The 21,498-nt window shown below is 34.7% G+C and overlaps 1 protein-coding gene across 4 annotated transcripts in view; it reads right to left on the bottom strand.

Annotated features, from left to right (window-relative positions):
* LOC149803256 (protein bicaudal C homolog 1-like) overlaps nucleotides 1–21,498 on the bottom strand; it is a 327,843-nt gene that overhangs the window by 77,608 nt on the left and 228,737 nt on the right. For 3 of the 4 annotated variants that reach the window (XR_016420163.1, XR_016420164.1, XM_089952905.1), the window contains exons 11-12: nucleotides 4,813–4,966; nucleotides 2,698–2,769 (exon numbers count right to left, since the gene is read on the bottom strand). Coding sequence is in view for 2 of the 4 variants with exons in the window: in XM_089952905.1 (XP_089809031.1) it covers nucleotides 2,698–2,769; nucleotides 4,813–4,966 (226 nt within the window). In the remaining 2 variants the exon portion in view is untranslated. The remainder of the gene's footprint in view (nucleotides 1–2,697; nucleotides 2,770–4,812; nucleotides 4,967–21,498) is intronic. The other variant, XM_089952906.1, reaches the window with a different exon arrangement.

Genomic DNA, 21,498 nt, shown 5'->3' with positions numbered 1-21,498 from the left:
GTACACATAGGATTGAGACAAGGATCTTTGATCATGCTTATCTATAGCTTGATTTTTTAAAGTTGTGCCAGTTTAAGATTTAGAAGGACTTGCATTAGGCTGAAATACTTTTCTGCCAGAAGACTGTTGAGTGGAAGTCTTATTTACAAAAGGAACTTTATTAGCTGAAGAATGCTCATCAGCAGCATGAGCAGCATTTTCCAAGGTTTCGATCTTATGCTCATCAAGATAAGTCTTAATGTCACTATGGACACAATTCTTAAACTCTTCAAGTAATACAACTTGTTTGAGACTTTCATAATCTTGTTCAACTTTCTTGGCTAAGCACCACCTATCAAATAAATGTACTTTATCTCGTGCAAATTTGACACAAGTTGTTCAGCTTCTTTCTTTTACAGTTTCTGAATTTTTGCCGATAAGCTTCAGGGACTAACTCATAACCCATTAAAATGCATTCCTTAACCACATCATGGTCACCACTTTGGTGAACTGAGAGTGAACAGTAAATATCACTAGCTTTGCCAGTAAGTACACATTGTAATAACTGAGTCCAATGCTCCCTTGGCTATTTAAAATTTTCAGCAACTTTTTCAAAATAAGGAGTGTGTGTGTATGATTTGGATTTTTAACATACCTTTAACAATTTTTCAGCCATATCGCTATGATGTCTGCAGTGTGGCAGTTTTTAGCGATGTCTAGCACTGGTGCATCAAGTTGCAGACATGTAGCTTGATGTCTCACCCAGTCACATTATCCCAACACCAGGCCAACCAGTCCTAACACTAACCTCGTAATACTGAATGCCAAGAGAGGAAGCTATTAGTACCATTTTTGTAAGTCTTTGGTATGATTCGGCCGGGTATCGAACCCATGATTTCTCACATCCAAGGCAGATGCTCTAACCACAAGGCCACCGGAGCAGTCAAAACATAAATTTGTATTTGAAGTGGGAATGTGCTTTTCAATTCTCAGCTCCATTTCTTTTATTATAAAATGATATTCTCTCTCTCTCTCTTTTTTCTTATCTAACTGCATTTGTTTTTCTTGTAACTGCATTTGTTTTTCTTCTTTTTGTAATAACATTTGTTCTTTTTCTTTCTCCAATTTCATTTGTTCTTTCTCTTTCTCCCATTTAATTATTCTTTCTTTCTCCAATTGCAAGTGCAACTGCATGTTTTTCTACTTTATCTTTCTGAAGTTCCAGCTTCCTCAACTCCAATTCCATCTTGTATTTTAATTCTAATTCTTTTACTTTCATGTCAGAGTCTGATACAGACTTACTGATCAAAACCAAAGCACTTTTATCCAAAACATTCTTTTCTACCAAGCACTGGACCACAATATTATTTATTTCTTGCTTCGTTAAGGAAGCCTTCACCTCAGAAAGATCATATTTTCTGGCAAGATGAATTAATTAATCTATTCTGAAAAGGTCTAATTGGTCCTGGGTAGGACTTGAAAGAAAGATTTCCACTTTTGATGACATTTTAGAAAAAGCTTGCCAAATTCACTAACGATTTCAAAAACTAAGGAAATTCCAATTTTAAAAAACTAAGTTTTCTGAAATATTTTAGCCAAAATTCAAATATCCAAGGAAAAGGCCCCTATTCTTATGTTACGTGTTTAGGCTCTAATAAACAGTAACAAAAGAAAGAGTGAAAACAACAAGCTTTGAAAAATATAACAAATAAGAACTTATGGCTTTAAGAATCAAATCCAAAAATAATCCAAGAATAATCCACAAACTAAATTTTAGAAGTCCTAGTAATGAAATGTTCTAATGAACTTAAGTTTGAGTCTCGACGAAAAATTCAAAATGGAAGGTGATTATATATACTGTAGCTTTTATATTATGGATGTGTCTACAGTTCTTTGTTATTCCACAAACAATAATATTCCAGTATTTGAATTTCCAAATAAAATTTAAACAAATGTTTTTGTCCAAGAATTCTGTATGAACACTCAAATAATTCCAGGAAAAAGAATTAATCTTTTAGAATCCAAATAATTTGAATAAAAAATTAAATATAACTCCAAATTCGTCACAACAAAACAAACACTTTACATCCCAGTGTTTAGAAGCCTGACTGACTAATTTCTCTATATATAAAGGTTATACAGTAACTTGAGAAGCAAAACAGATTTCCATATGAAGGTCATATGATCACATTCCAGAATGGTTTAGAAGGTACAGCCTCGATTTCACTATTATCATTCACACATCAAAACTGAATTTTTAAAAAAAGTTGTTGTTTACTTGATTCTCAATCAAGGCCAGGAGCAAGGTCATCAAAAGATACAAAGTTCGGTGTTTACAATTAAAGCCAGGTCAAACTAGTTTCTGGAAAATATCAAATTCCTAGTAAACAAAATTACATTACTCTGACATATAAATCAAATTAAAAATAAAAAGATTTTAAAATTACAAACAATTAAATTAAATCAAATACAAATTAAATCAAATATACATAACATGCCTGTAGAACATTTAATTGATATATGCTAGTATTGTGTGAAGTTACTAGGTCACTGAAAACAGTCATAACTAACAGATCAGTAAAGCGTCATATCAGAAACCTATCAAAACAGTAATGAATATGAATAAATTATGCATAATTATAAAGCAGCACTTCAGAATTCACTATTAAGAGCTCCACAGCATACGGAGTAAGCGGATAAAGTCAAATGTACACTAACCCGTAGTGACCTTGTGTAAGGTTGTCCTACAAGATGAAGTCCCGACAAGTGACAAATCTCTCAAAATATTGGCTGAAATTGTAAAATAAAGTATACAACCTGCAGTAGATTGATAAATCCGTACAATAAATGCAAAATGAATGTTGAATAGGTCCATAGGAACACAAATATGGCTAGATCGTTGGAGGTTACTGCACTGCATGTGTCGCAGAACACAGCAAAGCTAAAAACTGTGACACCTGGTGGTATCAAGGGGAGGTAATGGGCAAGAGTTACTGCCATTTGTCTATCTAAAACTAGATAATAAGAGGATTTTCGTCTTTTAGTAGGAGGCTAATACTCCTAATGTAATCTGATTGGGGAACCTATTCAAAGGAGAAATTAATTTGTGGGAGTTCTCTTGCATCACCACTTTCCAAGTGTGTGAATTCATAGAAAATTTATATGAATCTTGCAATCACACACCCTGGGACCATCTCTGGTCTTGACTCTAACACATGCACACTGTATTGTAAAATTTTAGCAATCAAAAACCTTCAAACCACTCAGGGAGGAGGTTAAATTTGGGATGGGGGCAAATATGAAGCATCAATCATGAAAGAAAATTTAATTTTACTAATATGCTGAACTGACTGCATTCCTGAAACATTAACAACGCTCAGACATTATGATTTCCAGCAGTTTTTTTATATGATACTATGATGTGAACAATTTATTGAAGGTCATATTGCCAAACTTTTATGATGCCTTGATGGGAACAATTTATTGAAGATTATATTGACAAGCTATTCAAAGAAATGAAGGTGAATATGTTTCAGACAGATGCTTGCACACACCCACACAACAGAACACACAATTACTGGGGGCCCCATTAGCCACTGGGTCCATTCTTACTTGACCATCAGGGTGATTGACATGACAAAATGGAGGAGTGCCAGGCTATGTTTTAGAAGCAACTTTAGTTTTAAAATCTTACACAATCCTCAAGTAAATCCATTAATCAACAATTTAAGAAAGTATTTGTAATTGTCCAATGAGAGCAGAATGATGTTCTACAATATCTCTTGGTTCTTGGAAAGTGAAAGTTGAAAGGCAATCCAAACTTGGTCAATTAAAGATGATTTGATGGAGTTAATTTCTAACAAAAACTAAGATTGATTCCAATGTTCGCTGACATGCCAACAATGCATATAGAAATAAAAATAATCAAGCTATAGAACCAAAACTGCTGCATAATTTTTACTATCTCTGAATGGCATGTGCAGAAGCTGACAAAATAATCTGCAGCATATGGTCATGAACTAAATTTTGTTAAAGACTGGCAAGGAGGCCAGAACAAATGTCATCTGTTCTGTGCAACACAAGATCATGTGATGAAACTTGCATAAATTCTAGAGATGCTTCTTCCAACTTATTTTTATTTCTCCATCAGGATTCTCTGGACCGTTCCATCATCAAGACCCTGTTCTACACAAAGAAGTATATTGATTAACAGGAGGTTGCCTGTCCGACATCACACATACTATGCTGTACTTGCCAGGCTGCTCTTTTCATTTTCAACATTTTCAACATGTTTCATTTTTTGATCACCAAAATGACAACTGCCATTCATGAAAATCACCTGTTACAACTGTACAACAAGCCAAAATAATGTTACAATTTGCTGGAACAAACTTTAATCATTTAGAAATAAAATCTGCAAACCTACCAAAGTCTACAGAAATTTTTTATTGTGCTGTTTTATTTGCAAAGTCACTTTTTCACTAGGATTTTATTTCAAACAGGTGTTCAGCATTATTGGATCAAATCACACAACATTTTTTTATTAAATGAATTCATAATTTGCGTGTTAAAAAATGGAAATGTTTATTTTAAGTTGCACTAAGTTAAACTGTCAAACTTAAAAGAAAGATAAATCTGTAAAACCTGACAAAAAATTTTCACTACATTTCATGTTTCTTTCTCAAATGTTGAGAATTCAAAGTATTAAGTTGGATTTTACATTTATATGTGATATGCATAGAATTTTGAATTAATTTTTATACTTCTGATATCCTTATTTTACCTTGATAATCAATATTCTACTCATGTGTGAAACAGAATATATTTCATTACCCATGGCTGACAGGCCAATCTTGTTGGCATGTTCTGCATTAGGTGTGGTTGGAGACCTTGGTAAGTGTCTTGCCTCACTTTCTAAACCCAGTAGCAGAAGTCGAGCCAAATACATGTTTCCTGCATTTCGCTCAATGCTTTTTATAATCACAGACTGAAAAAAAATTACAATAATTAAACATTAAAATCATGTGTAGTCAAAGTATGCATACAAATCATTTGCTTATTACAAGATTATCAAAATGTGATTTCAAATAAAATATACCATAAGATAATATTGTTTTGATGACAAACATATCACTTACATGCACTGCATCATGTAATCTATCTCTTGGCATGCAAAATTTATGCCATCCAATATGCTAGCGAAATAGCTGACTACAGAAAATGAATGAACCACAAAAGTCACAGCTATAATAAAATCAACGTGAACTGCATCAACCACAATAGCTGACCATTCAACAGTCCCATATAATGCTAATGACAAAGTCTAACTCAAGGTTATTATTATTATTATTATTATTTTTATCATCATCATTTCTTTTTCAGTATCCTGCTATAACATTCAATTGACACATTTTATTTACATCCTTTCTAAACCCAGCTATAACAGGATATAATTTTAAGTACATATTGCAGTTGCTGGTTTTAGGCAGTACTGTTTTCACTATATGTGGTTTCTATCCTTAAAAATGATACTGTTTTTCATCAAACTTTTGTAATTACTGAACTTTGTTCTTTGTAAATTTTTGTTCTCTCAAATACCTAAATAACTCAGGTTACCTTCAACTTTTGTCAGGTTTGTTTTGCTTCTTCTCCTGACAAAAGAACCTGATCAATTAAAAATACTCAAAATCTGATGTGTGTGTGTGTGTATGCCTTATAGTTCCCTCCCTCAACCAGGTTTGGGAGGTATCCATTTGATTTTATGGGTAAAGAGGGATTCCCAACAGGCAGTAAAGCCATTTTATAAAAAAACAGAGAAAACAATATATGATGCATGCTGGTAACAATAGCTTTGTAATATTGCGCAGCAAAAACAGAGAGAGTAGTACATTTATAACAATCAACTCCCCAACCCTTACAACTTAAATGGTTCTTTTCTGAAGTCCAAGTCAAACTATAATAATGCAGCTAACTGTAAGATACAATTTCAACGGGCAGAGTGATAAGAAGCTTAAGCCTGCATCGTTTACTACATAAGCAAATTGATAAATTCCACAGTTATCAAATGACTTCAAAACTTAGGGCTGTTCCAGTAAAACATATACCCTCCCCCCCGGGGGGGGAAGGCACTTTCAAATTCACCCAACCCACAACAGAAGCAATTAAAAAATTGTGATCAACCATCAGATATGTTTTAATTGAAAAACACTGCCCCCTACAGAAGCATAATTTGTTTAACATAATTTTTGGCTATGGGTTAGTGGGCAGTAGAAGTGATTTTAATATTGGGTTGGGGACAGAAGTGATTTAAATGACAGCTGGCTGGAGGTAATCTGCTGAATTCTTATAGATCACATAATCTACTGCATATTTTTATTTGTATTTATTCATTATAATCAATATTTTGTCCTCTTGTTTTTTTGTCTGTCAGCCATGTATATCTCTGATACTGTGAAATCACAAATTTTCATGGTGGCTTATTATTTGTATGTCATTGATCAGTCCCTTGATACCAACTAATTTATTGTAGATGTCATTGATCAGTCCCTATTATCTACTAATCTATTCTGGATGTCATTGATCAGAACCTTAATACCTACTAATTTATTGTAGATGTCATTGATCAGACCCTTATTATCTACTAATTTATTGTATATGTCATTGATCAGACCCTTAATACCAACTAATTTATTGTATATGTCATTGCTCAGACCCTTAATACCTACTAATTTACTGTGGATGTCATTGATCAGTCCCTTATTATCTACTAATTTATTTTATATGTCACTGATCAGACCCTTAATACCTACTAATTTATTTTATATGTCACTGATCAGACCCTTAATACCTACTAATTTATTGTAGATGTCATTGATCAGTCCCTTATTATCTACTAATTTATTGTTAATGTCATTGATCAGACCCTTAATACCTACTAATTTATTGCATATGTCATTGCTCAGACCCTTAATACCTACTAATTTATTGTAAATGTCATTGATCAGACCCTTATTATCTACTAATTTATTGTGGATGTCATTAATCAGTCCCTTTTTATCTACTAATTTATTGTATATGTCACTGATCAGACCCTTAATACCTACTAATTTATTGTAGATGTCATTGATTAATCCCTTATTATCTACTAATTTATTGTATATGTCATTGATCAGACCCTTAATACCTACTAATTTATTGTATATGTCATTGATCAGACCCTTAATACCTACTAATTTATTGTATATGTCACTGATCAGTCCCTTAATACCTACTAATTTATTGTAGACGTCATTGATTAGTCCCTTAATATCTACTAATTTAACGTCCATGAATACAGATTTTATAATAGGAATTTCTATTCTAATACAGAAATCATGAATTTGTATCCTTACTAAACTGTGTGTTTACTAAAGTGATCACTATGTTTTGCTATTTTTCTTTGTTCTCAGGCATGCTGCTTTTGATTAGAATAATTGTTAAATCTTGTATTACTTTAAATGTGTGGTCAGATGCTATGATTCCTTGTTATTTTTTTTCAATAAATGTTTTGGTAAACTTATAATACATGATTTGTCAGAAGAAAAAAACAATAATGCCTGTGCAAGTGATGTTGCCATATTTCTGCCTACTTTTACACTATCTCATTTCTTGTAAGAACATATTTCAGTTACCGATGTTTTATTTTTATGCTTGTTGCAAGACTAATATAAAGTTTAAAAAACAAAAGAAATATAGCAAGTCAAACATTTTTATATCATTAATTAGATTTTAAAAAATGGATGAAAGTCAAGGAATCATTTTTCCCAGAGTACTCCTCATTGAAGTTAACTGTATTGTCAACAGAATCATCATCATGACTGATAGCCTAGCAGTAACACTGCACTTTCAATCCAGTTGTTGTTGTTGTTGTTGTGGGGTTTAACGCCATTTTTCAGCACACGATAGGCTATACATGGCGGCCAGTATTAATGCAATCCAGTTGTATGAGACTGTATAGGTATACTATGGCATGAGGGGCTTTCATGACAGAGTGGTACAAGATGCTTGTCATGTGATTACATGCCTCCAATGTGTAAATGAGAATGTTGCCAGTTACTTTTGGAAGATCAGTGGTTCTTTATAAGTGGTGTTTGGTGTCTCAAAAGTACTTGGATTTTCTTCAGCAGTAAAACTGGCTGCCATATATAGATTCTCTTCATCTGAAAATGGTGTAAAGGCCATAATGATCTACCGAAACCTGAGATCTCATGTCTAAATGGCTTCAGCTGTTGGAGATAAACATCAAATCAATAGAGGCTCCATGTGCCCAAGTATGCTAAGGTGCTTGCTTTTACATCACTTGCACATCTCACAGAGTGAATTTTTGTCACAGATCAACCAATTTGAGTTGGTGGTCTTTCGGGGTTCTTCCTCCACCTAATAACCCACCCACAAAAAAAAACACAAATCAAACCAAACTAAATCAACCAATTAATCAACTGTGGCAACAACAGCAAAGGTACTAGCCCATCATTTTTGCCACAGCTGTACGAGTTACTCTAGTAATTTTTGTAGACCTTTGAATATTGTCAATTATGCCTTTTTGACAGTTAGCAAAATGTCATCATCAAATGGATTTTTCATGGTGAGCATGTGAAATGGAGAAGTTTTAAGCAATCCTGCATCACATGCTGCCTAAAAGTTTACATTTTACCTCACTTAAAGTTTCTCTAACAATACCCATTGTTCCAACTAGAACTGTTATAACGTATTCAAGCTATATAATATTCACCGATATCTGGAGATATGCATCTGTAATAAATATTTGTAACAAAGTATGAGAATGCATCAGTGTTTTTCAATGATGCATTTGAACTGAGCAACAAACAGAATCAACAAACCAAGAAATAAAATTATTCACATCTCTTGGGCAGAAGTACAGTTTATACTGGTAATCATAATCTGCCAAATTTGCCAATTTTTTTTTCCAACCATACTGATTCAGTGGACATAATCACCAGAATGGACAGAAACAGACCAGAACAGATATAACCAGAAGGTTAAAATCAATTTGATACATCTTTTAAGTAGCTAAATTCACACTGGTTTAGTTAACTGTATACCCTTTGTCTTCCCTTTGATGTACATGTAATTTCTTACTGAAGCTGAGAAAATAATGTTGCACACATAAAAAAGAGGCACACTTCTACTCATTATTGTTTTTATTATACTTCTCCATTCCAGCCTGTTCTTATGATCTTGTCCCCCCAGCAGCAGAGAGGGTGAACAGACCATAGAATTCCGACAAAACAAATAAAACAAACAAATAAAATCATCTCGTAGAAAGGTCAAGATTTTACAAATGAACTTTTCCTTGAGATGTTTTATTTCTGTAATGGACGATTGTACTAATGAAACCTCAGTTCGAAATAGTATCTGAAAAAATAAAGTACTCTACGTGTTTATTTATTTCTTGTTTATTTTTTTGACGACCAACGTTGGTAGGCACCCTCTCTGCTGCTATTAATTTACCACCATACCAAGTTTGATGAATATTTTTCAACGCGTTCTCACTGTCCTTTCTCCTCATCTGTTTCATCTTCATCTGAATCTTCGGAATTTGTTCTATGTTTCAAGTAATATTCAAGTTCTGATGGTGGTTTTTCTATTTTTGGATTTATGTTTTTTCTTTTTCTGTAATAGTTCATCAAACTTCTGTATCGATTTCCACCGCAATTTTTGCAAATCTGATATAATCCTCTAACGCCGTTGTTACAACCAACACAACTTCGTGGACCAGCATGAGGGTTTTTCTTTATAAGATAATTATGTTTCTTGCAATATTCTCCACGGCACCTTTTGTTGCATTTATCTGCTGTTCCTTGACGCAGCCACGCACAGTTGTTCATTATATTAATGATATCTGTTTAATTAAATTTAATTTTATCATCACCCCTGTTACCCAAATATTTTATCAATACCCACACGATATCTTGTTCTTGGATCATGTAAATTTATTGTTATAAATCCATGCGGAGTAGCTTGCGCTCGTGAGAAGAAATTTTTGAATTTAATTATATCCATGTCACCACCACACCAAGTTTGATGAATATTTCGCAACGTGTGTGTGTCTACGCCATTAAACACAACTAAAATGTTGCAGTTGTCTCTGATCACCTTCGGAATTTGTGTATATCGTTGAGTAACATAGATCACGTCTGTATTTTTATGTCTCCCTCGGGAAAATATTCTGGCTGGATTTGATTGTTTATCTAGCATCACATCGTCGTATACAACTAAATTATTAATAAATCCGTCTATGGAATCTACGGATGGTGCTTCATCAATATCGGTTATAAACTCTATAACATCATTATCTTCATCCAGTAATCGCGCGTTTTCATTGAAATCTTTAAGTACATCATAACATCGTTGATCATCAACGGATGGTGCTACTAAATATAATTTATCCCATTTCAACCATCTCATTATCAGATTAAGTAATAATTGCGTCTTACCCGATCCAGATGGTCCTATGATAATCATTCTGATGGAGTTCGGTAGCGCAGGATGGTGTTTAACTGGCTCTCGCTGCCGAGTTGCTGAGAAATCAATTATATCCATATATGTTATAACATGAATTTATATTGTTTACGCTGTAGAGTTAAAACTCCAACCACTGATTTAGCCACAGTTATAACAAAAAATAAAAAAATAGCGTACGATGGAAAATGTTCTATATGCGGTAGAAAGAAATTTTCGTTTTTACCTAATAAGCGCGGTGGTGATATTGCTAATTTGATGTCAAAGTTTCCAGGTACTCCATGGGCTAAATATAGTGGAGAAAAACATCTACCAGGATATAATTATTGCGGTCCTGGTACTCGACTCGATATCAGGCTCGATAATCAAGATCAACCAAAACCAGGCGAGGAACCAATAAACGCTATTGATCGAGCTTGTCATGCTCATGATGTAGCTTATAAAAGTCAAAATCTACAAGATAGGCATATTGCAGATGTAAAATTAATTCATTCATTAAATTCTATAAAAAATAAAAATATTAGAGAATCATTAGCTAATTGGTTAGTAAGATCCTCGATGAAAGGTAAATTAGCGCTAGGGGCTGGTAATATATAATGGAATTAATTTATTATTCACCAAGAGGATACTGGAGAGGCAAAGCAGCAATTGGTAAACTCGCTGATGCAGCGGCGGTTAAACATTCTACTGCTAAAGCGTGGTTGTCCAGGCAGGCAATATGGCAAATTTATCTACCACGTCCTAAACAAATTCAGTACGCGTATTTCGATGTCAGTGTTCCTAATGAAGTTCATCAAGCTGATATTCTGTTTTTACCGCATGATACTGTACGTGGAAAAACGTACAAATACGCGCTAACCGTAGTTGATGTTGCAAGTAGATATAAAGAAGCAGAGCTGCTATCAGCGAAAACATCATCTGAAGTAGCCGATGCGTTTGAACGAATTTATCAACGAGGACTCGGACCACGAGGTGGTCTGCGATGGCCGCAGCTACTACAGGTTGATCCTGGTAAGGAATTTCTTGGTCCAGTATCATCGCTGATGAAACAACATAATACCAAAATACGACGAGGTCATACTGCAATTCATCGTGATCAAGCAATTGTTGAGCGATTTAATCGAACACTTGCTGAACGGTTATTTGGATATCAATATGCGAGGGAATTTATTCAGGATTAAAGATCTCGCGAATGGGTGGCAAGATTACCAGGCGTGATAGCTGCATTAAATAATGAGATCACACGAACAACCAACATGAAACCCATTAGCGCGGTCACAAAAAAAAATATACCAACACAACGAAAAGATGCTGGAAAACAAAAAATATTAGGTGATGTCACAGTCAGATATTTATATGAGCCTGGTGAACTTGAAGGTGGTAAAGCGAGAGCAACTGATCCTATTTGGAGTGTTACCACACACAAAATATCTACCGTGACAAGATCCACTGGAAGAAACGTAGGCGTTTCCAGACCTGCAATCTACAGATTAGATTCAGCTGCTCCTCAACGTGGATTTACACGTGAACAACTACAAATAATTCCCGCGGATACACAACTGCCACCAAAATCACTCCGGTGATTTCGATCACTTAACTAGCACTAGCGCCAAGGGTGCCAGCGCCAAGGGTGCCTGCACCCCGACGTCGATTACACTCAAGACAGGATAACATGGTATTTTCTCGTGTATGACCGCGACTATTATCTTTTCTTTCTACGGTAAATTGTCTTGAATCATTACTCGAATATCGCCATAACATTATACAATTACAACTTGCGCAATGATTATTCTGCTGCTGTTTTAACTCAATAATAAATTCAACATCAAGATCAAAGTCACGTTTATTTTTTTTATCAGATTGTTTGTATCCGATTAATTTTTTTCTTATTATATCATCATCGATGATGTTAAATTTATCAACGATTTCAGGAATTATAATTCTACGTAATTGAGATATATTTCTGACCCTCGATACCGCCAAATAAACTAAATTTGACCACTCGATGCGATCGTCTACAATCCAGACTCGTGTATCAGAAATAGTTAATCCCTGAGACGAGTGGATTGTCATAGCGTATCCCAACACCCATGGAGATTTGTCGGCGTGTATTGCATCTTCGACCACACCGATATCAACGGCGACAATATCATTTAATACGAGATTTTGATTCTCAGTCTGTCCTGGAATATCAACATTAATATTCTGTTTTCGTGTATCTGATGGTCTATAACACAACGGTACGGGTAGTTCTGAGTATTTTTCTTTATGTAGTTGAAATAACTGTTGTTGTAAAGCGTCTCTGATTATTTTTCTACTTGCTACGATCAAATCGGTGGGTCTCCATAATTTCAAAAAATCACTCATTGATGTCTCTGAGATCACTCCACGTATTATTTCACACTGAATTTTGTTTGATTGTAATCTGATTAATTTTTTAAACTCCTTCAAATTTGCATCAAGAGCTCTATGATCATCATCTATTTCTTCGTAATAATCAACGAAATTTTTTAACCAATCATGTGGAGATGGTCCAACAAAGGGCGGCGGTTGACCATGATCGCCACACATTATTATAGCGGTATTTTTCGTCAACAACCAATCAAGAAACATTTTTAATGTATCCAATGAGACCGTACATATCTCATCCCAAATAATTATTTTAGGTATATATTTTTCTCCCATCCGTTCAGGAGTCCATGTATCTCCGCGCCACCGAAAGAAACTATGATACGTACACGATTGTACTTGCCACTGTTTCATCTCACGTGCAAGTCTATGTGTGGGTGTCAGCACGATTATATCTGAATTTCTAAAAACATTAATCGTTCGAGTTGTTTTGCCGCATCCACCAGGTCCATTGAGATATACTGTCTTATATCTAGTTATTGGATCACTCAACGATGGTGCCTTCGACATTTCTGATATTTTATTACCCTCACGATAAAAATCTCTCATTGGAACATCTGCTGATTCTGTATAATTGTGTAATAGTTCCTTTTTTATTCTCCACGAACCCCATCGTTCATCATCACTTGTAAATTTCATAACAGGTTCTAAATATTTACTTGAAATATAAAACGAATCTGTTGCGACTCTGACTGCGGTCTCAGGAAATCTATTAATCATCGATAATAAATTTATAGAAACATAAGCCAACATGGAAGATCTTAGATGAGTATATTGCGGGGAGACGTCATTTATGTAACTAACGATCGTACCTAATTTTGTTCCGTCAGATAAATAAACACTTTCTCGATTTACAAATATATTTTTCGCTGTTGTATCAGCGATTATAAAATCGTACTTGGCATCATCTAGAATTAATCGTGCGTGATGTCTTTTATAATCATATGCACCACCTTGAGTAAATTTACCTATAATTTTTCTACCGAGATCTTTTGCGGTTTTGAGTTTATTAGGAATATCATCTTCGGAAACATCCTTAAACTTGCTGATAACTTCAGAATCTGACAAGGGCAACCAAACTTTGGTCTGTGCATGATATGATATAATTGCCTCACTGACCACCAACGATGTCAGTATCATACAATCTAGCATATATCGCAACAAAACTATAGGTGCCCAACGTTTTTCACAAAAATGTCTACCAAACCAAACATAACAAATCTTGTGAAGATTTTCGTTAAACTCGAATGATTCAATACAGGCGAATCCAGTCAGATCAAAATCAGGTAATGGTCCATTAATTGCCACTCGCGTCATCTCGTTTGTTGGGTGACCAAATCTTTCAAAGTACGTAGAACAATCTCCGTATCCCAGAAAACTTCCTGGATAACATGCAACCATATCAACCGAAATAACATCATTGTAATTGTATTTGGTATTCCATAATCCGCCATGTCCATATTCGACGCAACTTGCGCGTACGTCCTCGAGTAAATCAAATCGTGTTGGTTTCCATGAATTTCTCTCTCTGGCGAAATGAGCCGCAACAGATGGAACGGTAAAACAATTAGCTAGTAATTTGTCAGTATTTTCCGTGTGCTTGCACTGTAAAAACGTCGCAAGATTTTTCATCTCGTCATGGAGGGATTCTGTGCGATATATTTCACCGTTCGGTTTGACAAACTGATCAAATTCACCCTCCTCATTACTTTTAAATAACCATACCGATACAGGATCGGTTTTACTTATTTCTTTAATAAAATCAAACATATCTGCCCCAGAATTATCTGGGGAGTAAAATCTAACAGTTCGATCACGTGGAAATATTGTTACCGCGTTAGTCCATGCGTGCGCGTTATGATCGATAATATTTATTGGAGCTCCTTTCAATTTATATTTCGACTGGTACAGTACTTCTCCCGTTATTGTCGCCACAGTTATTGGAAATTTTAATATTTTTCCTAACTCAGCAACATCTTTTATTGTAGCACCAGTATCCTTAACTGAATCAGCCCACGAGTTTATTTTTTCACGCCTTAAATCAGTTAATCTATTTCCACGCATCGCGTTTGTAAAGTGTTCTATTACTCGTTCAGCTACACAATTTAACCTTGAAAATTTCATCGGCGCTAGTTTATCAACGTTGGGTTTTTTATTTATCTCATAGATTCCATAAATAACCGCCGTTACAGGATAAGCTCGCTCATAATACGGTTTGTCAATACCCGTCAGTAGACCCGGTCTGGAATTTTTACTTAATATGATAGTTTTATTATTACCAAGGACAGGATCATATTTGTCACGGATAATCCAACTACCTGTTTCTGTTAATACAATAAATTTTACTCTGAAGAAATATTTTTGATTGCCCTCGTATTCAGCGATGTAGTTAATGATAGTTGCCGCTCGCTTGTCGTTCATTGTGGCGTCCGTGACAGCTTCCTTGACTCCGTCAAGGCGTATGATCTTGAACGTTGACCATGTATGAGATGCACCATCCGTGTAAAATTCTTTCTTGGCGTCGTGAATTTTCGAGATCAAACTTTTATTTTTCGGATCAACCAAATCTCGTACTGGCAAGTCAGAAGATAATCTGTCAAGGTTGAATTTATATTTAACAGGCCTAGTTTGGGATAATCTCTCAAACTGGTTCATATAATTAAAACAAATATTTAAATAAAGAAAATTATATATATATATACAATGTCTCAATGTAGATGGTTGATGATCGGCTCAGTAAATCGATGCAACAAATCCTGTAGAAAGGAATTTTGTTGGATGCACTCACAAAACATACAACGAGGAAGTCTAGGACCAATACCATGTCTACGGTGTGGTATTGGAGTGCGAGGAAAAACAGAATTATGTGGAAAGTGCGGCGGAAAACGGTTCAGAGAACTTAAAAGATATTATGACAAAAAAAATAATAGCGGTGAAAACGCTATAAAATCCGTGAGGGATTATATATCAAGATTTCAGACAAACAATGATTTAAACGCATAATATTATTATAATGGAGCAAAATATATTTGTCCCACATCCTGTCATAACAAACTATGAATCAAATATTAATGGTATCATCAGACACTGTAGGTTAAAAAAACCAGTTGGTTGTATTAATAATCATGGTTATCTAAGGTTCACATGTGAGGGGGGAAAGAAACATTATCTATGTCATAGATTTACGTATGAATGTCATAATGGAATGATCAATGACGGTCTTGTTATTGATCATATTGACGGGGATACTCAAAACAATAATTTATCCAATTTACAAGCTATCTCTCACAGCGAGAATAATACACGTGGAAATACAGGAAGATATAAGACAATCGGAAAGAGGGCGGTAATTTCCACAAACATAGAAACTGGCAAAGAAATTATATTTCAGTCTATGAACGCGGCTGCGACATATTTTGATATTAACTCGCGTGTGGTAAAATACATCGCAGATAATATAACCAGATCTACTTTCTCAAAAAAATATAAGCAGAAAATCATCTTTCAGTATCAATAACTATCATCACCACATTATTAACTATCATCACCACATTATTAACTATCATCACCACATTGAATTAATTTTTTTAATTTATGTCACAGTAGGTCCTCCATACACTACTGAATTTTGATTATATAAAAGGGAGATTACTTTGTAATATATAGTTTTCTTCGTAGATTTTTGGTTTTTTATGATCGTAATTAGTCAGTTTAACTAATTACATCATAATTAATTACATCGTAATTAATTACTCGTAGAAGTATTATTTATGTTTTTTAAATATTTCCCCATCATACAACATTACGAGAGATCATGACAATGTTATTGATCCGCGGGAAGCTGTGTGTAGAACAGAAACCGTTGTCATGGTAATCGATCTGCAGGTGTGTGTTCATGCCACTGTTATTATTGATTCTCAGTCTGCTTAGGAAAACCGCTGTTTTATATTCAGAAACTGTTATTATTGATTCTCAGTCTGCTTAGGAAAAACGCTGTTTTATATTCAGAAACTGTTATTATTCAGAAACTGTTATAAATACAGAAACTGTTATTATTCAGAAACCGCTGTTTAGTGTAAATATTGGTTCCTTAGCTATATAGCTAACTATATATTAACTTCCGAAACATATGTTCGTAACAAGGTTTGATAGCTCAATCAGTATGGTATTGGACTGTGACGCTCGCGGTCCAGGATCAAACCCCCATGGCTGACAATTTGTCGGTGGTGTACGCATAATTGCGATTTTTATAATAGTGGGGGGAACCACAAACCCCCCCCCCCCCGCTCAGCAAAATTCCCACCCACAATATTGACTTGTGGGTGATACATATTTTCGTATCACCCACTGGATTAATTATTGTGGGTGGGTTTTTGCTGAGCGTATATGTTTGTACTGTCCTTAGTTAGTTATATGTTTGTACTGTCCATGCATAATCTGAGCTCGCTAATACACTCGATAGGGGCTCTTCATTCATTGTATATATCCATTTCATTGTATATATGTTATGTGTATATCCTCTAAACTTGGTAGATTGCGGTGGCAAGCTACGAGTTTAATGAGGATTGTGCTGTCCTTGTGCCGTCCTTAGTTATATGTTATGTGTATATCCTCTAAACTTGGTAGATTGCGGTGGCAAGCTACGAGTTTAATGAGGATTGTGCTGTCCTTGTGCTGTCCTTAGTTAGTTATATGTTATGTGTATATCCTCTAAACTTGGTAGATTGCGGTGGCAAGCTACGAGTTTAATGAGGATTGTGCTGTCCTTGCGCCGTCCTTAGTTAGTTATATGTTATGTGTATATCCTCTAAACTTGGTAGATTGCGGTGGCAAGCTACGAGTTTAATGAGGATTGTGCCGTCCTCCCTCTTGGGCCTTCTAGACCGTTGTTTGGCGGGTTAGGGGCTCTCGTAGAGGGAATATTTGCCTAATGAACTTGGTAGATTGCGGTGGCAAGCTACGAGTTCTTGGTTGTGCTGTCCCTGAAACATCCCAACGAACTCGCTAAACACTCGATAGGTGTTCTAGGGATATTTTTTTTTATTTTAAAGATTTATATATTATATAATGAACCATGAAAATATCAATGATGTAATTGTTGCTATTAAAAAATTGAAAAAAGATGGAATTAATATATCTGATGAACTTAATCCTGAAAAAATAGTTTCTGACTTTGAGATTTTACAAGAATGTAAAACCCAGGGAACACACACACTATCATCTGAATACAGGCTCATGAAACGGATTCAGGCGGCAATGTTTCAGTCGCTAGCTACCGTAGAAGATGATCATGTGATGGAGTTCGTTCCTCTCTCTGCCGCCGTAGAAAGAATTAAGTCGTTATTATCCCACGAGTATGAGGCAAAGAAAACGATTAGTACCCGTATAAGACTATTAAGAAAAATTATGTCAGAAAGTAACTTCGTTACTGGTGAAACGATCCAAAGTAACTTTGTTACTGGTGAAACGATCCAAAGTAACTTTGTTACTGGTGAAACGATCCAAAGTAACTTCGTTACTGGTGAAACGATCCAGAGTAACTTCGTTACTGGTGATAATGAAAATGAAAGTTTTGGTAACTGGGGTCCATGTCAACGCTGACCACGTGTATTGGTAGTCAAAATCATGAAAATTCTAACCTTGTCAAATTGTTCCTAATAAATTTTATTTATTATAAATTTTATTTATTATAAATTAATTTTATTTATTAATAATATTATTTTTACTGAGGATTTATTTTTTTTTTACTGAAATTTAACAAAATTGTACAAATTTCTTAATTTTGACTACCATTTACCCCATCAAAAACATAAAATTGTACAAATTTCTTAATTTGACTACCATTTACCCCATCAAAAACATAAAATTGTACAAATTTCTTAATTTGACTACCATTTACCCCATCAAAAGCATAAAATTGTACAAATTTCTTAATTTTACAAATTATTTATTTCTGAATTATTATTTTATTTCTGAATTATTATTTATTTATTTCTGAATTAATTTATTTATTTTTACTGAAATTTAACAAAATTGTACAAATTTCTTAATTTTGACTACCATTTACCCCATCAAAAGCATAAAATTGTACAAATTTCTTAATTTTGACTACCATTTACCCCATCAAATTTACAAAATTGTACAAATTTCTTAATTTGAGTACCATTTACCCCATCAAAAACATAAAATTGTACAAATTTCTTAATTTTACAAATTATTTATTTCTGAATTATTATTTTATTTCTGAATTATTATTTATTTATAACTCTGATGGGTGAGTTGGTAAACCCTCTATTACATAAAGATCTACGATAAAGTCTTACGACAAAAGTCTTACGACTTTACATACAGATTTATTACAAGCTCTTCTTCACGTATGTCAATTAAGCGATTAAGGTGGTCTGTGAGTTTAAAATTGATTCGTGTCAACATATTATTGTGACACCGCAAATACACGGGATTAGTTGGTTCTTGCACGATTAAACTTCCAGGGGGAACTTGTGGTGTGAACGTGTACAGGATGTATCCTTGTTGAGCTTGATTTGATCTTCCGAGATCTATTTGATAGCTGCCATCGATTACGTCACAAACCAGACTGACCGCGACCGTCGGTGTTATATTAACGATTCCCGGAGATACGTGTCTTCCGCCGCCATGTGGATCATTATCATGTCTAAGAACAGCTGCTGGTGGAATTAATTTTCTCCATGCATCGAGTATTTTAGGAAAAAACTCATCAATGACATCACTGACAGATTTTCTTAACTCGGTTACACTATACCCGGGAAATTTATAATTTGGTACATAGGCTTCTGTTAATTTATATTTTTCTAACCATCTTTTTGCATCATATCCTTCAAATGATCCTAAACTAACCATCGCTTGAACTATTCGGTTATTAAAATATTCCATATCTGATATAAGCTGATTTAATATTTCCACACGCGTGATGATTTTTTCACGCGATGACGCTGATATGTCAAAAATATGTTCGTTAAAATATTGATTTAGTTGATCTAGTTGTTTTTTACATTCTTGATTGATTTCCTGAAAATATTTAATAATATCACTCCGATGGAGACTAAAACTATTTGCTTTTTCCCCGGAATTGTTAAAAGCCCATAACTCATCATAACTGAAAACGAAAAACCTGCTGAGCATCGATTTATTTTTTAAAATACGTAGTTCTTCCCCGTATGATGGATTAATTTCATGATATGATTGTCTATCCGTGACATAATCAGACTTTTTCGGTTCTGGTGGTATCGGTGTTATCGGTGGTGATATTTCAGGCCATTCTAGCACGGATCTTATCGTGGATTGATAAATATCAACGGCATAATCAGGCGAGTTTATTTCAATCGTCGAGGACAGGGTGGGTTCATGAACATTAATTGATATTTTTGATTCTTTTCCTGTTATTGATTTTATTCTACGCGCAAATTCCTCACTGATCTCTTCAATCTCGTAACTGCCGGTTGGTATTCCAACAACAACCCAGTCAGGTGTTTCATCGGGTTTGTTGTTAGCAAATACGAGCGAATTATTTGCTGGTGTACCATTAAATGATTTTGATCTGATATTTGGCCAGCTGTAATATACTCGTAATTGTGCTAGTGCTATTTCTTTTACTGGAATTGCAGTGGGAAAATTAACACTAAATTCAGGATTAATTGAACTTAACGAGATCATCGTTATCTTTAGCGGAGTTGTGTTGGTCACGATCTGCTGGAGTAATTCTGTCATTATTGATACTTGTATCTTTAATACCTTCGTCGTATATTTTGGTTATCATTGAAAATTCGAAATCAGATATAATTCCATCACTGAGACTCGCTGATAACAACGAGGACAATTTCGAGTATGCTGCCGTCGTTGTGTGTAATTTTATTTTGTAATCGGATAATTTTTCGTTCGTACAAGTACATATTTTTTTTGTGATGATATTAAGCACACCTGCAATCGTTGTTGCTGCTGAAATACAAATAGTTACAGCTACTGGTGCCATCGTTGTTAACGCTGATAATATTACACTGGTTCCAGCAACAACAGCGGATACTGAATAAACAATCACATCAACGATAACCAATCGTCGTCGATATTTTTTTACTTTTACTGTATATTGATCAACTTGATCTTTTAGCGCCGCCTGCCATTCACGCGCTTGATTGTATCTGTATTGTGCACCGTCCATATATATTTTTATGCAGTAACCAATTGAGGTGTTTCAGCTACAAATTCCAAACACCACCAGAAGGATGTTGCGGTTAATTTTTTATCATCTGCTTCCAGAATAAATATTTCTTCGGTTCCGTTATTTAATACAACAGATACAACCCCGGAAAACCTGTCTGTGGAATGACGCCATGGAAACGTTGTAAATATTTCAAATTTTGCAGCACTAAACACAGATAGCCTGTACACGCCAGTGACTGTTGCGGTATATTTGATAGTATTATTTTGCTGCGACCATGTTGCAAATCCCGATGATACCGTGCATACGATGTTTGTGATATGCCCGGGAGTTATTCCAGCTGGAATTTTAATCAAATTGGTTTTATTGATAATCTCAGGAATTCCCGCTACGAC

This window comes from Sinohyriopsis cumingii, chromosome 3 (genome assembly GCF_028554795.1).
Source record: "Sinohyriopsis cumingii isolate HCF-2022 chromosome 3, ASM2855479v2, whole genome shotgun sequence".
In the NCBI taxonomy this organism is placed as follows: Eukaryota; Metazoa; Mollusca; class Bivalvia; order Unionida; family Unionidae; genus Sinohyriopsis; species Sinohyriopsis cumingii.
Note: the sequence above shows the minus strand (reverse complement) of the source record. Positions and strands in the feature narration are given on the sequence as shown.